At 37.4% G+C, this 23,389-nt stretch overlaps 1 protein-coding gene across 2 annotated transcripts in view; it reads left to right on the top strand.

Moving 5' to 3' along the window:
- The first annotated feature begins 608 nt into the window (after positions 1–608).
- Positions 609–23,389, top strand: part of LOC127633039 (succinate--CoA ligase [GDP-forming] subunit beta, mitochondrial-like) — a 161,020-nt gene continuing 138,239 nt past the window's right edge. Inside the window, exons 1-2 of one of the 2 annotated variants that reach the window (XM_052111903.1) lie at positions 609–661; positions 1,256–1,410. In XM_052111903.1, the coding sequence (XP_051967863.1) occupies positions 1,327–1,410 (84 nt within the window). In that variant the 5' untranslated portion in view covers positions 609–661; positions 1,256–1,326. The remainder of the gene's footprint in view (positions 662–1,255; positions 1,411–23,389) is intronic. The other variant, XM_052111902.1, reaches the window with a different exon arrangement.

Below are 23,389 nucleotides of genomic sequence, written 5' to 3'. Positions count from 1 at the left end.
GACATCACTGCAAGATGAAAAAAAGAATTGGGAGATTTACAGAAAACATTCAATACTTCAGCACTGGTATTTTGTATCTGTTCTTGGTCTCAGAGAAGACAACAACTGAACTGGACCAAATGACTTGACAACTCATTTTATTTATCATTTTATCAGTGGACATGCAATCAAATCATTCAGCATTGAATATCATGTAAATTAACTAAAGATACAGCAGTGAATTGTAAACAAATGGACTCAAGATTAAAGGACAACAGCTTGTGGCTGTCTACACTGGACACGTCGATACGATCATTCTAATATGTATTTGTGTTGTTGGCAGTAATAGCGGCAGCATGTGTAGTGCAAAATTGAAAGGGAAACCCATTTACTGTTGGCGTGTTGAGCCGCAATGGACACTTCCAGTGTATACAGCATTATTGATAATAATGGGTTCTATTGCTTTTGACACAATGCGCTGCTCATGTCCGGTGTAGATATGGTGTTATGTGATACAAGTGGAAGTACAGCTCGATATGTTTACAAAAAAACGCTGTTCACAAGCTTCATTGGTTTTGCTTCCATTTGAAAATGCCATCGTGCTTTCGTCACACAAGAGGCAGTGTGAACTGGGTCGCCTCATGGATGCACATTGGACAGCGACCGGAAGAAAACAATTATAGTGAGAATAACTTAAATATGTATCTGTTTCACCAAAAGCGATCGCATCGCTTATAAGGACATTCATTTATTAACTTTTATTAAGACTGTCTGTGCTTGTTGGCGCTTTAAAGTGCTGATCACCATCCTTGCTGTTCTGCTGAAGAAAGAAATTCAAAAATAATGAGAGGATTTTCATTTTTGGGTGAACTATCCCTTTTGGAACATCAATCTAATAATATAATTGAACTGAATACACAACTATGTTTTTGTTGCATTGGTTGTTCTGTGTGATATGTGTTATATAATGTCAATGAATCAACCTATTTAACCTATATAAAATATTTAATATTTATTTAAAAGTTATATATTTATTACATAATTAACTGTTATACATATTATGTATGCACTGTTTATATGTAATAGCTTTATTGTGTATGTTAAAGTTTTTATGCTACATGTGGCATTGTTTTATGTAGTTATATTGGTGGTTGACGTAGCCTATGTGTCCATAGTTTTTTTTTTTTCTATTTAGTTTTTTTTATCAAAACCAAAATTTAAGGTTAACATTTGTAATTTATGTAGTAAACCATTCTCATTTCGTGTGGTCACACAGGTTTCTTAAGACCTTTAATACAACAGTGACAACACAAAACTTCACACTCCAGAACTCACTTCCGGTTCAACATGGCGGCATCCATGGCTTGTCAAGCGGTAGTGAGAGGACTCCGAGGAGCGAGTACTAAACATCTTTTTGTGAACAGAAACAAGGTAACAATGCGGCGATCTTTACTTTTATCTAAGAGTACAGGCTATGACAATCAGAAAGACAGCAATACTGCATGATACAATCGCTGTATTTTCATTTTGAAGCTGCTGACACAATGAGCTTTTTCTGAATGGAGCTGTGAAATACATGCAAACTGCTGATTTAACTTAATGTACACCGTTGCGTTGTTTAATTCTTTGATTAGTCATATGAACAGATACTTTGATGGGATTTAAAGATTCATAGAAGGTCATTTAGCTTTGTGACTGGTTTCAGGAGTCATTCATTTATAGCTGTAACATTACTGCACTTTAACCTTAAACAAGATGTTTGATAACTGACGTAAGCCTTGAAATGCATTTATAAAGCTGCATGCTGGTCACTGCTGTCTCATTTGTTTATTGTTTCAAATGTAGTTTAATTAGAGATTTCATTCTTATGTGCCTTAAAGATTCTAGTCCATTTTGCTGATATATATTGCCATTTCTGGTATTCTGAATAGTAAATGTTATACATTTAAAAATACGTTCATGTTTTTGTGGCTTTTTATGCAATTTTTCATAATCTTTCACATGAAATGATTGTTTCACCTTCAGTTCATTCAGTCTGTGAACATTAGGCAAGAATCATCTATCTATCTATCAGCCTTTGATCTGTCAGTGATGAAACTCTTTTTTGCTGAGCTGGCTAGTAACAGTTGCTGTCAGTCTGAAGCAAAGGTTTAAAGGTTGATTCTAACATTTGTTTTAGGCTTATACTGAAAGCAAAAGAATGATGCAGATTTTCTTTTTTGATGTTATAATTCTTGACATAATCTAAGTATCTTTAATCAATGATGTGTTCCTTTTTTGGTCTTTTAATATATTGAGAAATTTGATGTTGCTTCATTTTGGGTGTTTTTTAGTTTTTTTTACCACGTGCTGGCATACTTTTGAATGCAAATGCTCCGCTTCCTGTGCGCTTTATTAAATGCTAAATGTTTAAAACTGGACAAAGTAGGCCTAGATGAACTGTTCAGTTTCAATGGAAAATTGGAGGCTATATGTTGGCATCATAGAAAAAAGTTTTTATACTGAAAAGTTTCAAGTAGGTCATTTATTAGATCTGAGCTGTGTCTTTTTCTTTCCATTTTTATCCTGACTGATGTCCCTAAATAGTTCAGGGGCTGTTGGTTATCTGAGAACAGAGGCTTTTTGCTCTCTTTAAGAAGGGTTGCTTTTGTAAAGTTCTGTAGCTGCAAGGTCAGTGGTTTAACCAATAAATAATATAATAATACATATAATAATATACAATAAATATAATATATACTGTAGTTACAGTTATACAGGTACATGCATGTTAAAAGTAAGGGTGCGTGGTATGACCAAAAACCAAAATGTTGTTTTAAAGCGTTTTACTTTTTTTTTTTTTTTCTTTTTTTTTCTCGTCGAACACAAAAGGAGATGTTAGGTGGAATGACAGCCTCAGTCTCCATTCACTTTCAATTTATGGGGGAAAAATGCATTTAAATACCTTATTCCACTTGTTATTAAGATGAATCTTTGGTGGTCTGATCAAATGTGGTCTGGTGAGACGGAATGCTGTTTATGCCTTGTCGCTTAAATGTGTCTCCTGTGACCACTTGTGTTTCTGGATCTCGGAGGGAGGGTCTCTGATTTCATGATGACATTTATTGCAATAGATATGCATCAAATACTACTCAGTAGGGAATAAAGTATACAGTGAGCTATGAGCCGAAATGGCACAAAACAAAGGTCATCAAATGATAACACACATTTAATTAAAACAAAATTAATCAAACTGCCACATAGTATTCTGAACCAAAAGAAATGTCATAATTTAAGTGCTGAACATGATATGTGCTCTGCTTGGGCACATTTTTCATTTAAAACATCGCAAACGCTCGGAGAAACAAGAGTGTAGATCCTAACTCACTCTATACTTGGAAAAAATGACCTGAAACCCAATGGTTTGTTGGGACTTGTCATGCTTTATTTTGGTATTCAAATACACGCACGTCGAAAGGTTTCCAAATAACGACTATCTGTGCACGTACCTGTTTGTTACAGTATGAGTGTGAGTAGTGGTCGACAGATATATATATATATATATATATATATATATATATATATATATATATATATATATATATATATATATATTTTTTTTTATGACCAATGACAATATCCAGAGAGCAGGGTAACCAATAGGTCGATATAATGCAGATATATCACACAATTTAATATAGTAAATAACATATACATGGTATACATAAATGGTTGATAGCTCCTTCTGATTTCTCTTTAGCCATCCAATTTTAGTAATTTATTTGCACATAAATTGTTAATATATTAGGACGAAGGGAATAACCATGCACACAGTAACCCATCAACCACGGATGGCATGTGTGCATTAGCAATTGCATTTTCTCACAAAAGATCGAATCAAAGCAATTGTACACGCATTGCACTGAATATGACATTTACTCCAAATTCATGTGAAGCTCTTTTACTTAAAGTTGCTCTCACGTGCTAGTGCAGATCCAGCAAGCAGCAAACACTTTACACAGGCCGGATTGCCTGCTTGGATATTCACGGACTGACCGTCATGTAACATTCATAAATCAGAGGAACTGAGATTTGATCCTGGCTGACAGACGCTTCAGAGGAAGATATTTATTTGGATATTTCTATTATACGCTGTCCTTTTCTGCATATCGCGGCTCCGTTGTGTGGTCCGTTCTGCATAACGCCGTGGCTCATTTTAGCTTATCGCCGCACATTTGGCATGTTTCGAGGCCAACCCACCGGCCCTCTTGGTTCTCCAGATGGCCAGTCTGCCCCTGATCGATCCCAAAGTGCGTCGGCCCATCAGGATAATGCCCGGTATGCCAGATTATCAGCCCAGCCCTGTTTGTGACCAGTTAAGCACACAAGCTGATAGGTGAGACCAGAGTGTCATAGAAGTGACATCAAGACCTTGAATGCTTAAAATAATTTATTTTCTTATTTTGTTTTTGGACGCTGTTGTTTAGGTTTAGTCTTTGTTTAAGGTTGTCTGTTTTGTTTCTCATTTGATTTTAGATCACTACTGGTAAGGTTTAAGTGTTGGTTGAGGGCAAGGACGTTTGTCTCATTTGCTGATCACATGATTTAGAAAGGCACACACCTGTCTAATATAAGGTCCCACAGTTAACAGTGCATGTCAGAGCACAAACCAAGCCATGAAGTCCAAGGAATTGTCTGTCGACCTCTGAGACAGGATTGTATCGAGGCACAGATCTGGGGAAGGGTACAGAAGAATTTCTGCAGCATTGAAGTTCCCAAAGAGCACAGTGGCCTCCAGCATCCGTAAATGGAAGCCAGGCACCTCTCATCACCTGGCCAATACCATCCCTACAGTGAAGCATGGTGGTGGCAGCATCATGCTGTGTGGATGTTTTTCAGCGGCAGGAACTGGGAGACTAGTCAGGATCGAGGGAAACATGAATGCAGCAATGTACAGAGACATCCCTGATGAAAACCTACTCCAGAGCACTCTGGACCTCAGACTGGGGAGAAGGTTAATCTTCCAGCATGACAACGACCCTAAGCACACAGCCAAGATAACAAAGGAGTGGCTACGTGACAACTCTGTGAATGTCCTTGAGTGGCCCAGTCAGAGCCCAGACTTGAACCCGATTGAACATCTCTGGAGAGATCTGAAAATGGCTGTGCACCTACACTCCCCATCCAACCTGATGGAGCTTGAGAGGTCCTGCAAAGAAGAATGGGAGAATCTGCCCAAAAATAGGTGTGCCAAGCTTGTAGCATCATACTTAAAGACCTGAGGCTGTAATTGGTGCCAGAAGTGCTTCAACAAAGTATTGAGCAGAGGCTGTTTTTTATTTTTAATACATTTGCAAAGATTTCAAACAAACTTCTTTCATGTTGTCATTATGGGTTATTGTTTGTAGAATTTTGAGGAAAATAATGAATTTAATCCATTGTGGAATAAGGCTTTAACATAAAAAAATGTGGAAACAGTGAATCGCTGTGAATCCCTTGTGCATGAATTTTGCACTATGGTTATCTAAGATCGTGCTGAGACCTAGTTCGCACTATTTGCCTGAAGTCATCTCTTGTCCGTTCACTTGTGGTTTATTATTTGCAATAATTTTCTCCTCCACTATTTGAGTCAGAGGAGCATAAGAGGCTACATATGCTTTGCCCAGTATGGGCTCTGTGGGTTTATGTTGACCGTACTAGCCAGTGGCATAAGTCAGAGCAGTTGTTTGTGTTCTTTGGTGGCGACAACAGGGGTGTTTCTGTGTCCAAGCAGAGACCGTCTCTTTGGATTATGGATGCAATCTCCAGTGCTTATTAGGTGCTTGGTTTGCCTTCACCTCTGGGTTTTCAAGCCCATTCTACGAGGAGCATGGCTTCCTCATGGGTATTGGCTAAAAGTGTGTTGGAAGACATTCTTATGCACTCCAAAAAATATTTTGGCCTATTTTTAAGATTTATCCATTTCTATTAAAAAACAAAATTTCCATCTAATTGAATTGCCTGATCTTTAACTAAATAAAATGTATAAATCTTACAAAATGCAAGTTTTATGAATTACATTTTCTTCAAGACTAGTCAATTCAATTAGATGGAAATGTGTTATTCAATTAAAAATAGGCTAAAATATTTTGAGTGGTGGCAGGATGGTCCGCATACTTTTGTTAGATTTTATCATTTGGATTAGAGTTTGTTTTCTGTTTCGCAAGTTATCTCTGTTGGATCTTGAGTAAGTTTTGTGTTTTCTATTTCTTTAACTCGATTGTGCACCACTGGAAGCTTGCCACATGGGCTTAGAGAGTTCTTAAGAGTACTGTTCGCATTGTGTATGGTATCTTGTCCCAATTGCGTCATTACAGAACATCGTTGTTTCCTTGAAAGGGAACTTCTCTGTTATGAACATAACCTTGGTTCCCTGAGAGGGAACGAGACATTGCTTAGCTGGCCATTCTCTAGTTGCTGCATAGACTCGTGCCTTTTTTACAGAAAATCTGGCGCGATGGCGCCAGGCGCTTGCCTATATAGAGCCTGTGATGTGGCGTCACAGAAATGCTATCAGCCAATAAATTGGCCTGATTGTATACAGGCCTCAGACCACGTGAGACCACTGATGTAGTCCCAATTGCGTCATTACGCAAAGTGTTGCTTCATTATGCAATGTCAGTGTTCGTAACAGATGTTTTAATGTTATAAAAATGTATTCTACAGTGGGTAATTGACGTTGGATCAACACAGATTTAGTGTATAGGACATCACTTCATTACCCTTTGCAATCTACTCTGCTGCACTAAGATGTGGTGTAGCAGTGCATGCAGAGTGCTTCGCTCGAATATATTTTCATTTTGGTGGTATAATGAGATGCAGCCTGCTGCAACAGGGCAAAAGCCTCATCCATCTGAACAGGCGCCCAGCTCTAATGAGAAAGTACATAATGCCAAGTGCACTTGCATTATACACTCACCTAAAGGATTATTAGGAACACCATACTAATACTGTGTTTGACCCCCTTTCGCCTTCAGAACTGCCTTAATTCTACGTGGTATTGATGCTCTATTGGGTTGAGATCTGGTGACTGTGGGGGCCATTTTAGTACAGTGAACTCATTGTCATGTTCAAGAAACCAATTTGAAATGATTCCAGCTTTGTGACATGGTGCATTATCCTGCTGGAAGTAGCCATCAGAGGATGGGTACATGGTGGCCATAAAGGGATGGACATGGTCAGAAACAATGCTCAGGTAGGCCGAGGCATTTAAACGATGCCCAATTGGCACTAAGGGGCCTAAAGTGTGCCAAGAAAACATCCCCCACACCATTACACCACCACCACCAGCCTGCACAGTGGTAACAAGGCATGATGGATCCATGTTCTCATTCTGTTTACGCCAAATTCTGACTCTACCATCTGAATGTCTCAACAGAAATCGAGACTCATCAGACCAGGCAACATTTGTCCAGTCTTCAACTGTCCAATTTCGGTGAGCTCTTGCAAATTGTAGACTCTTTTTCCTATTTGTAGTGGAGATGAGTGGTATCCGGTGGGGTCTTCTGCTGTTGTAGTCCATCCGCCTCAAGGTTGTGCGTGTTGTGGCTTCACAAATGCTTTGCTGCATACCTCGGTTGTAACGAGTGGTTATTTCAGGCAAAGTTGCTCTTCTATCAGCTTGAATCAGTCGGCCCATTCTCCTCTGACCTCTAGCATCAACAAGGCATTTTCAGCCCACAGGACTGCGGCATACTGGATGTTTTTCCTTTTCACACCATTCTTTGTAAACCCTAGAAATGGTTGTGCGTGAAAATCCCAGTAACTGAGCAGATTGTGAAATAATCAGACCGGCCCGTCTGGCACCAACAACCATGCCACCCTCAAAATTGCTTAAATCACCTTTCTTTCCCATTCTGACATTCAGTTTGGAGTTCAGGAGATTGTCTTGACCAGGACCACACCCCTAAATGCATTGAAGCAACTGCCATGTGATTGGTTGATTAGATAATTGCATTAATGAGAAATTGAACAGGTGTTCCTAATAATCTTTTAGGTGAGTGTATTTATTGAACTGGCTTAAGACTTGTTTGGGATCAGGAAGTGATGAGGACCTGCTGAATTGTGAAGGTCAGAAGTAATTCACGAAACTCTGTTTCGATCGATCAGATTGCTATCCGATTATTCCATTTACACTTGGTCACATTTAAATGTCTTTGCATAACAAATAAATCTGATGTACTATTCCTTTGCCATATGCAAATGGATATATGTCATGTAATACTTTTGGCAAGTTGACATGTCCTATGGCGTGACTTGCTCTACTCCATCTAAAACTATTTTAAACATTTGATTATTTTATAATTGTGACACAACACAATATAAGATGAAGGCAAACAGGTGGTTAAAAAGATGAAAAAAATGAAATGTTGACAAGTTACTGGACCTAAAATTAAAATTTTCCCCTTTTAAATTAATAAAAAAAATTTAACCTAAAATCATGATCAATTACCGATTGAGTTTTGGAGGGCATTTACACTTGATCTTTTCATGATCGGGTATCTATTCAACCAGTAAAAACGCATGACCAACAATTTCTGTTAAACAATAATGTCAAGATGTGATTCAGACACTAATGAAATGTAGATTCGAGCAGATTTATTTCCATTTTTCTTGAACTTTTCATGTTTGAAACAAGTCCATATTACACCATCTCTTTAGGAGTCAGGCTGTCTGCCAGTGTCTGACGGCGATCAATAAGCTTTTTTTTTTTTAAATCAGTAATTGCATGCGATGATGTTTGCAGCAAGGCTCTAAGCCTTCATGAAGCTTGCAGGACTTTGCACTCACGTTTCTTCGACCAGAGTGCCTACATCTGTTTTTGTGAACTTTTACCAAAGAGATAAGAGGCAGTGATTAGCCAGCTGCCAGTCTGCTCTAGTGCATCTAAGGACCCGTGACTGGCAGGTAGGTATCACAGCAATTCAGTCCCATATTTTATGACAGTTTGAAAATTAGAGATAGCTTGTCAATGACAAAACCAAAAAGGAGAGGGATTTGAGACAGGCGATGTCTGATAATGGCAAATCTGACTCAGAAATTCCTGTCTGGACCTAGAGATAATCCCAAAGCTTTTTCCCCAGTACAACCATCAACCTCTCCACAGCTGCATCTCCAAGTTAAAGGAATGTTTGCCGCTGTGTTTGTAAAGACAGGGGGAAAAAATCTTTATGTAAGATTGAAGGCATCAAAGCTCATTTACCTCACATTGCTGCGGCAGCTTAGAAAGTGCGGCTGGATTGTCGAAACAGGACCAGGGGAATCTGTTGGATGAGGCTGCATGCTGAATATTTTAAGCAAGGGGTGGGAGGGTGCGACTCCTCTTGTGCAGGAACTTCAAACAGCATGTGTCTCTTCCATCTGTCCACAGCAAGAACACATTTACATTTCCTGGCCGCCAGGGATACAATATAGCAAGTTTGCTGTAACTGGATTTGAATATCGTTTCACCAAGGTTAATAGCTATTTCTGTTGCTCATGAGGGCTGTTTAGGCTTTTTTAATAATTTAGGATGGCAGTAATCATTCAGAGGAATTTTGGTAGTGTTTTGAAGGAGATGCGCCTCTTTTGAGAGCTCCTGCGGGACTCCATATTCCCAGGCCATTTGGGAATTCTTCTGTAATGATGATTATGATGAGGCAGTATTGAGACTTACAGGAAATTAAAAGTTTTGATAGAACTGTGTCAATGGCAGTTGAGGAAAAAGTTTTTTTTGATTTTTGTTTTTGCTGACTAGTGTTCCCATAGATGCCTGAAAGCCTCTTTTGGGCAGTGGTAAAAAAAAGAAAAGAAAATCCTGTGATTGATACAAAGGAGAGAAATTATTGAGTTTACCCTAAAAGTAAGCATGTAGATGCTCTAGTCCAGGGCTCCAAACTTATATTTGAGAAAGGTCGCACCAGTTTCTCCAACTTCTACAGTTGGTGGCACCAGCACCTACTATAATTTAGTAACCCTAATGGAATGTGGGGGTCTGTGGCCTATAGACCATACACAAAAAATATAGTCACTATCTGGAGCCCAAGTCTATTTCATAAAACAAGCTTTAAGAGAGTTGTAAGCATTTTGTTGTAATGTATCCAGTTTTAAGTGCCATGATTAGACAATTCAAATTCAAAACATATCAAATATATGTGGTATTATGTTGCTTACAAAGTCCTTAAAGGGGTAGTTCAACCAAAAATGAAAATCCTTTCATTGTTTACTCACCGGCAAGTTGTTTCAAAATGACTTTCTTCCCTTCTGTGGAACACAAAAATAAATGTTAGGCAGAAAAGCCACAGTCACCATTCACTTTCATCGCATGTAAAAAAGACCCAATGAAAGTATATAGTAACTTTAGGTAGTGTTCTATGAACAATTCTATTTCTTCATTCACCTCCTTGCATACCTTATTTTAGGGATACACAGATTGTAAACAAATTACTCTTAATTACTAGTAATCAGATTACTATGAATTAGCATATAACTTGTAAAAGTGTGGCAAGTGGCACTTTTTACATTTTTTTTATCTGTGATCGGATCAGTATCAGCAGATCACGGTGTTAAAATATTGGTGACGTATCGTCCTCAAATTTTCTGATCAGTGCACCACAACATCATTTGTTCACAGACCTGACCCCAGTCTTTCACACCTCTCCCTTGAATGATGTTCCTTATTAACTATGCTAATTGCTAAAATTCATATCTGTAGACAGTTGTCTTCACCTTCAGCCCGTGTCTGCCTACAGGAGATTAAACCAAAAGCAAATCCCATGATGCAAATCTCTGCGATCTAAATCCTTTGGCATGCTCTGCTGACTTCCCCTAACTCGGCTCTGCTAAGAAACGCATGTCATGGCCTAATTGAGCTCTCTTGTCAACTTGTCAAAGGCTTGTGCTCATCCAATGCTCACCTGACCTTGCAGAATGGAAGTCAAACACTAGTCCCAGACACAGGGAAAACAAAAAACAAAAACAGAGAGCACTCAGAGGACACAAATTACTTTTTTTATTTTTATTTTTATCAAAAAATATTTCTCATCATATGCTTATTACATGATTGCTTCGATATGGAGCATTTGAACTAGTGCAAATACTGATGTTCTGAATTAAATTGTACCATTTCCAGTAAGTGGATGAGTCCCACGAAAACATGTCTAGGTCCCCTTTCAAATACATTTTGCATAAAGAAAATTAAGCCTGAAATTTAAGTTCCCTAAATCTGCTTTCAGACTTTTTACTTAAGTTTAATGTAATTCCTAAACTAGTCAATGTTAATTCTGAATAGGTTCTCGCTACTGTAATACATACATCTGAGAATGTGTTGAATAAAAATATCTGAACAAAAGCAAATAAGATGAATAGATAAGACATAATTTTACATAACAATATCTTTAATTCGATGCACGGTTTTGGAAAATTTATTAACATTTTATTTTTACATATTAGCAGTTTGGTAAAAGGATAAAAGAAAAAGTGTAGAATAATACCAATAACACCCATCTTTCAACCAACTGTCCACATCTCTCTTTAACTTTACATCTTTGTTTCTCTGTCTAGCCTATATCTGGATCTGTCTGCTGTTTCATCTTCACATTTCAAATGTGCTTTTCAGCTTTGGAGGATAGCTTATGTTCAGGGAGTGAATGGTCCCCATGAGCAGAAGGCACAATTTTGTGAGATTTGTACATGTCATTTTTTTACACACCCATCTCATACTGTGGCCCCTAGGGGGAAAACATAAATAAATAAAAAAAAAAAAAAAAAAAATATATATATATATATATACACACACCGTACTGTGCAAAATTCTTAGGCACATAAGATGTTTCACAAAAGCATTTGTCTTAAGATTGTTATTTATATCTTCAGCTTTAGTGTGTCAATATGTAATATAAATGTTAGATTCCCAAACATTACTTTTGCACATAGAAAGGATTCGAAGATTAGATTAGGCAAATTCTCCAAGAAGCTTTGAACATCCTATCTGCCAACAACCAAGAAAAACTGTGTTCAGGTGTACCTTGGAGAATTGGTGCTTTTTTAAAGGCAATGGTGGTTACACCGAATAATGATTTAGCTTTTTTATGTTTACTGGACTTTGTAAGACATTACGTGATACATGAAAAGTATTTATTTAATTATTTGTGAAGACATACTCACTATGCAGCATTTTTCACAAGTACCTAAATATTTTGCACAGTACTGTATATAAGATTGTGTGCATAGCTATATATATATATAATGTCTTCTAAATCTTTACAGTACTGTAAAGTTAATCATATTGAATTAGTTGTACAGTGAGTATATGGTCAACTTACCTTGAATAAGCTGCTTTAGCCAATGGAGAACCGTTGTGCAATGATATAAATTGTAGCTATTCCTGCCAAAACAATACACACACATTATGAATGTATATAATGGGTTTTCAGGTTTTGTTTCATTAGATTGTAAGAAATATCCACTTCATCCAGCTCTGTTTTTGTTCTCTTTTATTGTTTTACTGAGACAGAAAACCTTGATTCTACACAGCCGGACAGCCCACGTTCATGAGTGCCATGTTCACAATGACATACAACTCATAATATTTCTGTCAAATCTACTGTATTGTATGTATAACTTTCCGAACACAGCCTGTGTTCCATGGAGGGCGCCGCTACAGCGCACAGGGCGAATTTTGTTCAACACCGACACATTGAAATTTGCTTGGTCAACAGAGATCGGTCAACCCTTCAAGCAATGGCACCAGACATTCACCTATGTTGGCTAATAAGGACTTGACCAGCCCTTGACTATATTACTAGTTAAACTTGGTAACGTCTTAACTTATTTTCTGAGGTTATTTTTATCAGCATTGTGTTAACTCTGTTATCCATGTGCATGAAACAAACCCATGTTTGCAAACATTATCCATTAAACACAAATGGATAATGCTTGGAAGTGCCGCGGCAGGTCAGACCAGGACTGTAGAAAGTTAAATAATCCACCAATTGTTACTAAATGGCTTGGAAGGCAAATATATTTTCTCAAATGGCAACCACTTACCTTAGTTCAATCTCCTACCTCCTCAGGTAAAGAGATAATTTGAATAGAGATAAATATACTGATAAGAATTTTCTTTGGACAACTTGCTTCAGTTGCCTGCTTAATTCTCACCGTCTGAGCACCAATTCAGATGTCAGAGCGCATGCGCAGCTATTACCTGGTTGTGTAGCCTACATTTTACTTACGGTTGGCAGGGTTTTGCATTCAATTCATAAGAAAAAAAAAACATTGTAAATATTACTTTGGCATTTCCATTCAAATGTGTATTTATTTATTTGTGCAAGAAAAAATACAAAGAAACACCAAGTAACAAACTGAATTATACATCACATTTCATAGTAGAAAGACTGACACAGTGTTTACTTGTAAAAGGTACTCCAATAATATTTACAAGTTCAAAAAAATGATTTATCAATTGAAAATGAATGTTAAAATATCATTTGTTTGTTGTGAAGCATAGTGACAGCAGTCAAGTATTTGTTGGAATATTTTTACATTAAAATTTAATATTTTTTATATTTCTTTAGATTCAGATACCCAAGTATGGGGCAGAGAAGCCCTTGTGACTGTGGAATGATGCTGAATGTGGGTTCAGGGGTATCCCAGAGAAAATTTAGAAAACATTTTTTTTTGTATTATTTAAAAAACATTTGTATATTGTGAGACTAGTCTACCAACTAGTAATTTTAGTCTTTCCTTATCCATTCCAAACATCTAATTAATTTTCACAAAATTAGAACAGAAATCGATTTGTTTATTTGATTTGTTTATTATTAAAGGCTCTTAACATGCTGATTAATAAAGATACATTTAGAAGGGAAAAACGTTATGGTCTAAAAGGTGCTTTGAAACCACGTTAACTCATGCGGCGCTTCATGTCTACACACATGCAGGGAAAAGAGGCAACTCGTGCAGAGTGGGGCAGAAATGATGCATGTTTGGTGCTAGAGAACAATATTCAAGATTACAGCGCAGAAAGATCAGAGCTGTTGTCCACATGACTGTTGTTCTGTCACGCTCTTCACTAGAGACGATTAGAGAGTGCAACCGTTGTCATGAAGTCTTGCGGTGCGGATGTAATCAATCCGCCGTAGCCTAATTGTTAGCAAGGCAGCTAGCATTAGCAAGTTCATCCAGTCTGACCCTACGTTACCACTGACGCGTTGTGAGCGAAGCTGAGAGCGTTTTCAATTAATTCCTATGAAAGCCGAGAATCATGCTCGCAAAATGGCTTGTATTTTAGTGACACGCAGTAAATATCTAAAAATCCTCAAAAGCTTATTGTGGATTTTTTTTATCATTCTAAATATCGATATTGTTTTATCACCCAGCCCTATAGTCGAGTAAATACTCTATACTAAGCCTTTAGTGTATCATAGATGAACATGCAATAGAGTCTATACCAATTTTACCTACAAACACAACTTTATAGTTGATCGAGGCCATTTTCATATCCACACAGTATTGTTGTATAAATGGCAGCTCTCATTTCTGAATAAAGCAAACCAATTAGTTACAATCAGGAATGGAAAAATTAGTTAATTTCTTAAATCAAAATGCCCCTCAAGGATTCTGCAAGTTAATTAAATGTGAGGCCATTTGGATGAACTAATTAAGAAGAGTCATTTCAAAGGGTTTAGGGCAGAGCTATGACTAGTAATGAGGATTTTAACCCCTGGAGATGGCTGGCTTGTGACTGTGGAATGAAGGATCTGATACAGTCGACTGGGCCACTCCTTAAATACTGTTTGTTAAAGCATCAGATGCTGATAATGAGGGCACAAATTAGCACATAATACAGAGTTACAGTTATAATCCCTGACTGTCCCTAAATAGTTATGCAAGAGTTTATTTAACCTAAGGGACAATTGTGGTTTGATAAGTGATGACAACATGAATAAAGTAGATTTGGAATGTAAATTAAACATTAATACTAATTAATAATAATGTTGTGCAAGGAGAAATGAGGCTGGGGTAAAACGAATAGACCTAATTATATTTCAGGATGTCTGTTGTCAGCTGAAATTAAAAGTATCTATAATATAGTAGCATGATAAATATATAATAAAAAAAACAACAACTTGTCCAATGTTTAGGTGTAAACAGGGTCATCATTAGGGAAAATGTGAAAAATAAAAAACAATTCTAATTAAAATATGAACACACACATGTTGGGATTTCATGTTTTATTAGGACTCTTCTTAGACATAATGGTTTTTATTCTGTTCAGACTTTATATCCCCTACCCCTAAACCTAACCCTCACAGAAAACTTTCTGCATTTTTACATTTTCAAAAAACATAATTTTGTATGATTTATAAGCTGTTATATTTATCATGGGCACTGACTGATTGTCCACACAATGTCAAAAATGTCAGGTTTTATTATCCTTGTAGGGACATACTGCTAATATATAAATATATTAGCAGTATGTCCCCACAAGAATTGTAAAACCTGAAATGTTTGACCTTGTGGGGACAATTAGTCAGTTCTCAGGATATATATATATATATATTAACAGTGCTATCAGTAACGATCAAAAATTATCTATCAGTTTAGCTCAAGTAAACGTACTATTTCCAAATTCACTGTGAAATCAGTTTGTCCTGTATGTAGGTACACCAATTGACACATCTTACCCCACTCTCCAAATTAACCACAAAACATCAGCGACCTCTGATAGACCTCAAGAATAGCTCTCATTTAAGCTTATCCTCTGAAAATCGTCTTGATTGAGCTCTCCTAGGCTTCTCTTCCTCTCCCTAATGACTTGAATTAGTCGATACAGATTTGTAAATATCCCTTCATGAATATGCAAATGTAAAACCAACTGTCCCCTGTGAGGAAAGCAGCTGTGTAGTGTAATTTCATTTTCTTTTGTCTTCCAGCAAGAACTCTTTTAGTAATCAATCTTTTATCGACAGATCAACTTTTTCACTCTCTCTGTCCTGCTGATGGGGCAGCCTTATTTCTAAGTCGTGCTAATGTCAAGAACAGACTAATACAAAGCTGGAGGGCTAAACATAGTCTCTGTTGACTCGCCTGCACTGTCTGGTTGGTTCTACTGCACATTGTGTATCCTGCTGAAAAAATAAAAAGGTAGATTGTCTGGTCTCAGCCAGACATGCTGTTGATGACTGGGATACCAACTTAAACCAACTAAGAGAAAAAATTATACTAACAACTATAATATACCACTATATATTTTAGGGATGCACCGATCCGATACCTGGATCGGTATCGTCTCCGATAATGAAGCTTTTAGATGAATCTGGTATCGGTCCATCAAGCCCGATCCAAATCCGATACTGTGTGTTAGTCACGTTTGTTAATGTCAAGTTCCAAAAATGACATAAAAGAACCATAAAAACACAATTAAAGTAGTTCATATGACGCATGCATTTTATTCAAAGCCACTTGAAGACATGTGATAGCTCTTTGAATCACAAAAGTCTGTGTTTAATAAGTAAATGTATAAATTGCACATGCAGCTCCAGCGCGTCAGTGAATGGCGCTGCTCTGTTCTCACACACACACACACACACACACACACACACACACACACACACACACACACACACACACACACACACACACACACACACACACACACACACACACACAGCTATTTTTAGCCTTCAAAGCGGTGCACAATATTTGAACGCTACTCAAGAACAACATTTCAGATGTAGATGCTTAATAGTTCGGTTCACTTAAAATATGCATTTAGTATGACACTGGAGGTGCTTTTTTTTTTTTTTTTTTACCAGAATTTGAACAAGAAGCGAATGTAAACTACCGTGAACTTGCCTACAAACAGACACATACAGGACTTCCTGGAGAGTTTAGAATGTCAAAATAAAAGTGTGAGGGTTTAAAAGTTAAAGGTGCATGATTGAGATATATTACTATATAATATAATTATAATATAGATTATTATTATCATTTGTTTACAAATGATAATAATATTTCAGTTGAATGGGTTCCAAAAAATAACTGTGAATGAAAAGTGAGCTGATATCTTACAACTAAATTGAACAAAAAAGAGATCTGAATCCTTTAAAGTCCAGATACAAAAGTTGAAAAAGTTTTGCAAAAAATAAATAAAAAATGTTTCTTTCCTACTGATGGCTTATACTGAAATTACTGTTAATTTTGCTTCTACATTATCCAGTAAACTATTTAATAATAAAGTGTTTCTTAATAAGCTATACATTTATATTTAAATAATGTGTAGTTAGAGGTTTTTGTTTCTTTTCATGTATTTGTACGTGTGTGTGTGTGTGTATATATACACTCACCTAAAGGATTATTAGGAACACCATACTAATACTGTGTTTGACCCCCTTTCGCCTTCAGAACTGCCTTAATTCTACGTGGCATTGATTCAACAAGGTGCTGAAAGCATTCTTTAGAAATGTTGGCCCATATTGATAGGATAGCATCTTGCAGTTGATGGAGATTTGTGGGATGCACATCCAGGGCACAAAGCTCCCGTTCCACCACATCCCAAAGATGCTCTATTGGGCTGAGATCTGGTGACTGTGGGGGCCATTTTAGTACAGTGAACTCATTGTCATGTTCAAGAAACCAATTTGAAATTATTCGAGCTTTGTGACATGGTGCATTATCCTGCTGGAAGTAGCCCTCAGAGGATGGGTACATGGTGGCCATAAAGGGATGGACATGGTCAGAAACAATGCTCAGGTAGGCCGTGGCATTTAAACGATGCCCAATTGGCACTAAGGGGCCTAAAGTGTGCCAAGAAAACATCCCCCACACCATTACACCACCACCACCAGCCTGCATAGTGGTAACAAGGCATGATGGATCCATGTTCTCATTCTGTTTACGCCAAATTCTGACTCTACCATCTGAATGTCTCAACAGAAATCGAGACTCATCAGACCAGGCAACATTTTTCCAGTCTTCAGCTGTCCAATTTCGGTGAGCTCTTGCAAATTGTAGCCTCTTTTTCCTATTTGTAGTGGAGATGAGTGGTACCCGGTGGGGTCTTCTGCTGTTGTAGTCCATCCGCCTCAAGGTTGTGCGTGTTGTGGCTTCACAAATGCTTTGCTGCATACCTCGGTTGTAACGAGTGGTTATTTCAGTCAAAGTTGCTCTTCTATCAACTTGAATCAGTCGGCCCATTCTCCTCTGACCTCTAGCATCAACAAGGCATTTTCGCCCACAGGACTGCCCTCATACCGGATGTTTTTCCCTTTTCGCACCATTCTTTGTAAACCCTAGAAATGGTTGTGCGTGAAAATCCCAGTAACGGAGCAGATTGTGAAATACTCAGACCGGCCTGTCTGGCACCAACAACCATGCCACGCTCAAAATTGCTTAAATCACCTTTCTTTCCCATTCTGACATTCAGTTTGGAGTTCAGGAGATTGTCTTGACCAGGACCACACCCCTAAATGCATTGAAGCAACTGCCATGTGATTGGTTGATTAGATAATTGCATTAATGAGAAATTGAACAGGTGTTCCTAATAATCCTTTAGGTGAGTGTGTGTATGATATATATATATATATATATTAGTCTTAATGTGTATTTCTATATATACTTATATTTTCTATTTTAAATTATTATTATATCTGTCTTGTCATTGTATTGTTTGTGCACTGGAAGCTTTTGTCACCAAGTATGTGTAAGCATACTTGGCAATAAATCTCATTCTGATTCTAAACAAAATTCATTTTATCATGATTTTTTATTATGCCAAAGTTAATGAGAAGCATTCCTAGTATCAAAATAGGTTTATAAGAGCATTGAGAGCCTCCAAAGTACTTTGGAGCATATACACTAAGATTCTTAACCGCTCCTTTTGAAGTGTGCTAGTATTACCTTCATATATCCAGTTGCATTATGAAAGAACTCCTCAGCACTGAATATCAGTGGCCCATTCTTAATAAATCCAGGGCTTTCAATCAGGAATATGAATACACAAATATGCCCTTAAACATGAAAAGGAACAGCACAATGTAATGCAATTTTTGTTTCCCCTAGATGTTCAGTAAAATTGCACCAAGATAATGCTCATGTCATAATTTAATATAATCCACTTTTTTGCAATTTGATAGCAAGAAAGACAGGTTCTACAACCTTATTTACACACTTAACTTTGTGTCCGACTTTCTTAAGTTGGTGTGGAGGCCTTGTGGAGCATCTGCTAGCACGCAGAATTTGATGCAACTGCTGCCACAGCTTTCCTTCGTCCTTTCACCTTTGTGTGAGGACAACCGATAAGTCAAGATCTGCTGTGGGCCACGATGTCCTTAAGAGACATCTGGCCTCCCAGAGGATCCAGAGTAGCAATTTATTTCAATGCTAATAAAGGATACAAACTTAAAAAGAAGAGCAAATGTTTTTGTTTAGGTCAGTTGTGAATAAGGACATTGGTCACATTTCCATAATGTGATGACAAACGTCATAGGATGAAGCCCAACAACATGTCAAGACAGCAGAATTAATTCAACATTTCTTTGAGTACAGTGGGAAATCACATACACTATAAACTATATAAATTATAAACTATACAAATTTATACACACCCATGTAAAATATTGACTGTATCTTAACGTTCATGTATATGCACTTGTACTGTAAATTGGGGTAATCCCGTAATTTTTCGTAATGGGAAAACCCCAATATTGCGTGCAATTCTGCTACAAGTCGTGATGGAATGTGAAGGAAACAAACACAGCAACAACTCTGGAATATCTGGAAATAGTGGCTCAGTGGTTGAGGCTCAGGGTTACTGACCAGAATGTCGGGGTTCAAGCCCCAGCACCACCAAGATGCCACTGTTGGGGCCTTGAGCAAGGCACTTAACTCCAGGTTGCTCTGGGGGGATTGTCCCTGTAATAACTGCACTGTAAGTCGCTTTGGATAAAAGCGTCTGCCAAATGCATAAATGTAAATGTAAATAAAGCGAAGCAATGGAGAATAAAATAGCAAAGTCTTCCTCGGATCCAATGCTTGCTATTTACACAAGCATTGTGGGAAAATTACGTTGCTGTGGAGAAAGACGCTTACTGAACTAGCCACATGCATACAGGAGTAAAGTGTAAGCTCCTTATACAGTGCATGCAAACAGGAATGCTGTTTTCTTTCGATAACCTGCTTTCTTGCAATACGCCGCATTATGGTGTCCATAGACACTGTAGGATTGCATTCCATTTCAGATGTGGAGCTGAAGGTGAGGAATTAGTCTGGAAAGCTTAAGGCTTTTAACCAGGAGGTTAAAAGCCTTACAAAATGCAAGGCGTGAGGCCTCACTATTTGGGCCTTGAGCAAGGCACTGAACTCTAGGGTAGTCTTGGGAATGCCCCTGTTAAGGGGCATTCACTTTGAATATGATTGGTTCACATTTCACATTTGTCAGGAGATTTTATCTTAACTGATTTGCAGTGTATTCAGGGTATAAAGGTAATCAGTACACATATTCCCATGGGAATTAAACCTTGGTGTTACTTTGGCCATCTCTATCAATTGAGCCACAGGTCCAGTAGCTTAAAGGTTCTAGTAGGTGTTCTTATTCGACTGCAATGCATTATTGAACTGTATCAAGTGGTGCATTTTCATTATTAGGTGGCACGTCCTGTTGCTGCTCATTTGAATAAAGTTAAACTCTGCTAATTTTTGTCACATCACCAACGTGACAAATGCTGGCTCATATCCCCAACTCTCATTGAAAATGAATGACTTATAGTTGCTTATTTGCTTAAGTGGACTGTAAGTCTCTTTGGGTAAAAGCATTATAAATAGATTAGTTACTACTACTTGCTTATTAGGACTGAATATATGTTGGCCTATTGTACTCCCCACTGACTAATGGTCATTGGCAGTCTTAAGATTCTCTGAATCCTTTAGTCAAAGTGTAGGCTTGGCTCTCTTTTTGTGCTTCCTGGCTTGGATAGTGAAACTGTAATCTATCTTGTTTGTTGACCTAGCTGTTAACCTGAAAAATGTATTCTAATTTAGTTTAAAAATTCTGTAAACGCCATACACGAAGATTTCTTTCCTAGATAGCCATGGAAGAGTAGTCTTGTCTGTACCAGTAATGGAGACTGGAATATGTTACAAAGTAGAGGCAGACAGATATATAAGTTTTACCGATTAATCGGCTCCGATATCAGCTCTCTGAAAAAATCAACGCAGATAATTTTGTATTTTTACATTTTCAAGTGGTTTCAAACGTGAGTGCTCTGAAGAGGTTTTGTTGCCAAGTAGATATATTTTAATTGCAATCATATGTGAAAAAGCTGTCTGAGTTTTTGCTTTTGCTCAGCCGATCGCTTGCTTCAGAAGACAAAGCACGAGCACAGTACATTGCGTGAACACACAGGAACAGCCTGTTTTACATTTAATTGAATTTTTAATAAAGTTTTCCAATTTTTCTTGAACTTCTATACAAGCTTCCTGCGTATGACGTAGTTATCTGTAAAAGTATGTGTAAGAGCGTGGTCAAATATAAAAATCTGAAATAGAAATCTGATATTAATGAGAGGGCACATTATTATATAAAATATATAATTTTTTTCATGAGAGGGCACAATCCTATTTAATATAAGCAATGTGTTCATGTGATTGCACTAGGGCTGAGCGATATGGCCAAAATTGTTATCACGATAATCTTTTTCATATTGTTCGATATCGATATTTATCACGATATACATTTACACATTGCACTTTCTTTTTTTATTTCAAAGTTGACGGAAGAAAAAATTAATTCTAAACAGTCAAAATAGTCTCAGAGACGGCCAAAGCAGTGGAGTCTGCGGGATCTTTTACCAAAATATTAAAATATTTTATAGTTTATCAATTGAAAATGAATGTTAACAGATCATCTGTTTGTTCTGAAGCATAGTGACAGCAGTCAAGTATTAGTTGGAATATTTTTACATTAAAATTAAATATACATAATAGACATAGAAGCACTTGTGACTGTGGAATGATGCTGAATGTGGGTTCAGGGGTATCCCAGAGAAGATTTTTAAAAGTTTTTTAAAAAATGTAAAAAACATTTGTATATTTTCATTAAAGTGAGAGACTAGTCTACCAACTTGTAATTTTAGTCTTTCCTTATCCATTCCAGACATCTAATTAATTTTCACAAAATTAGAACAGAAATTGATTTGTTTATTTGATTTGTTTAGTGTTAAAGGCTCGTAACATGCTGATTAATAAAGATACATTTAGAAGGGAAAAATGTTATGGTCTAAAAGGTGCTTTGAAACCACGTTAACTCATGCGGCGCTTCATGTCTACACACATGCAGGGAAAAGAGGCAACTCGTGCAGAGCGGGACAGGGCAGAAATTATGCATGTTTGGTGCTAGAGAACAATATTCAAGATTACAGCGCAGAATGATCAGAGCTGTTGTCCACATCACTGTTGTTCTGTCGCGCTCTTCTCTAGAGACGATGAGAGGGCGCAACCGTTGTCATGAAGTCTTGCGGTGCGGATGGAATCAATCCGCCGTAGCCTAATTGTTAGCAAGGCAGCTAGCATTAACAAGTTCATCCAGTCTGTTACCACTGGCACGTTGTGAGCGAAGCTGAGAGCGTTTTCAATTCATTCCTATGAAAGCCGAGCATCATGCTTGCAAGGTGGATCATAGGATTGGCAGCGGTGCGGAGCAAGCTCTCTCCTAACGCTGTGAGCGCCTTTTCGTCCGCCCCGGTGGAAACGCAGCCTGAGAAAGCCGAACTGCTTGTGTTTTAGCGACACGCAGTAAATATCGAAAATTCCTCAAAAGCTTATTTTATTTTCTTTATTGTGATAAATATCGATATCGTTTTATCGCCCTTTTTTATAGCCTAATATATACAATGCCATTCTAGAATTATATTTAAAAGACGACCTGAGTTGATTTTTATTTCTATACACTTTTCTCCCACCCTTTCTTGCACACCATTCATATATTTCATAAAATAAAGACAATATTGTCAGCAGTGATTTGGTTTTTAAGTAGTGTTTTATGTTATTGCTGAACAACAAACACATTTGAGCTGTAATATTTTAGTCTGCAAAAATCCCTTTCGGTCGCCATCTAATATAAAGTGAAGTTGCATATAGGATATTGTTATTTTTGTTTTAGTTCTGCAATGGGAAGCAGTGTTACAAGGTGGCCAAGCCCTCTTTTATTTATAGATTGTAGTGTTTGCTGTCAAGAGATTCTTTGCAGAAGTCAAGAATGTGGCCCAAAGATATATTAATGGAAGAGTTTGCTCAAAAATGTGCACATGTCATTTCAACTTACATGCTGGTTATTTTAAAGGGCACCTATTATGGAATTTTGAAAATTACATTTCATGTAGTGTGTAACATAGATTTAAGTGAACACAAACATCCTGCA

This window comes from Xyrauchen texanus, chromosome 39 (assembly GCF_025860055.1).
Source record: "Xyrauchen texanus isolate HMW12.3.18 chromosome 39, RBS_HiC_50CHRs, whole genome shotgun sequence".
Lineage (NCBI taxonomy): Eukaryota > Metazoa > Chordata > Actinopteri > Cypriniformes > Catostomidae > Xyrauchen > Xyrauchen texanus.
The sequence above is the reverse complement of the archived record's forward strand: the minus strand, read 5'-3'. Positions and strand labels throughout refer to the sequence as shown.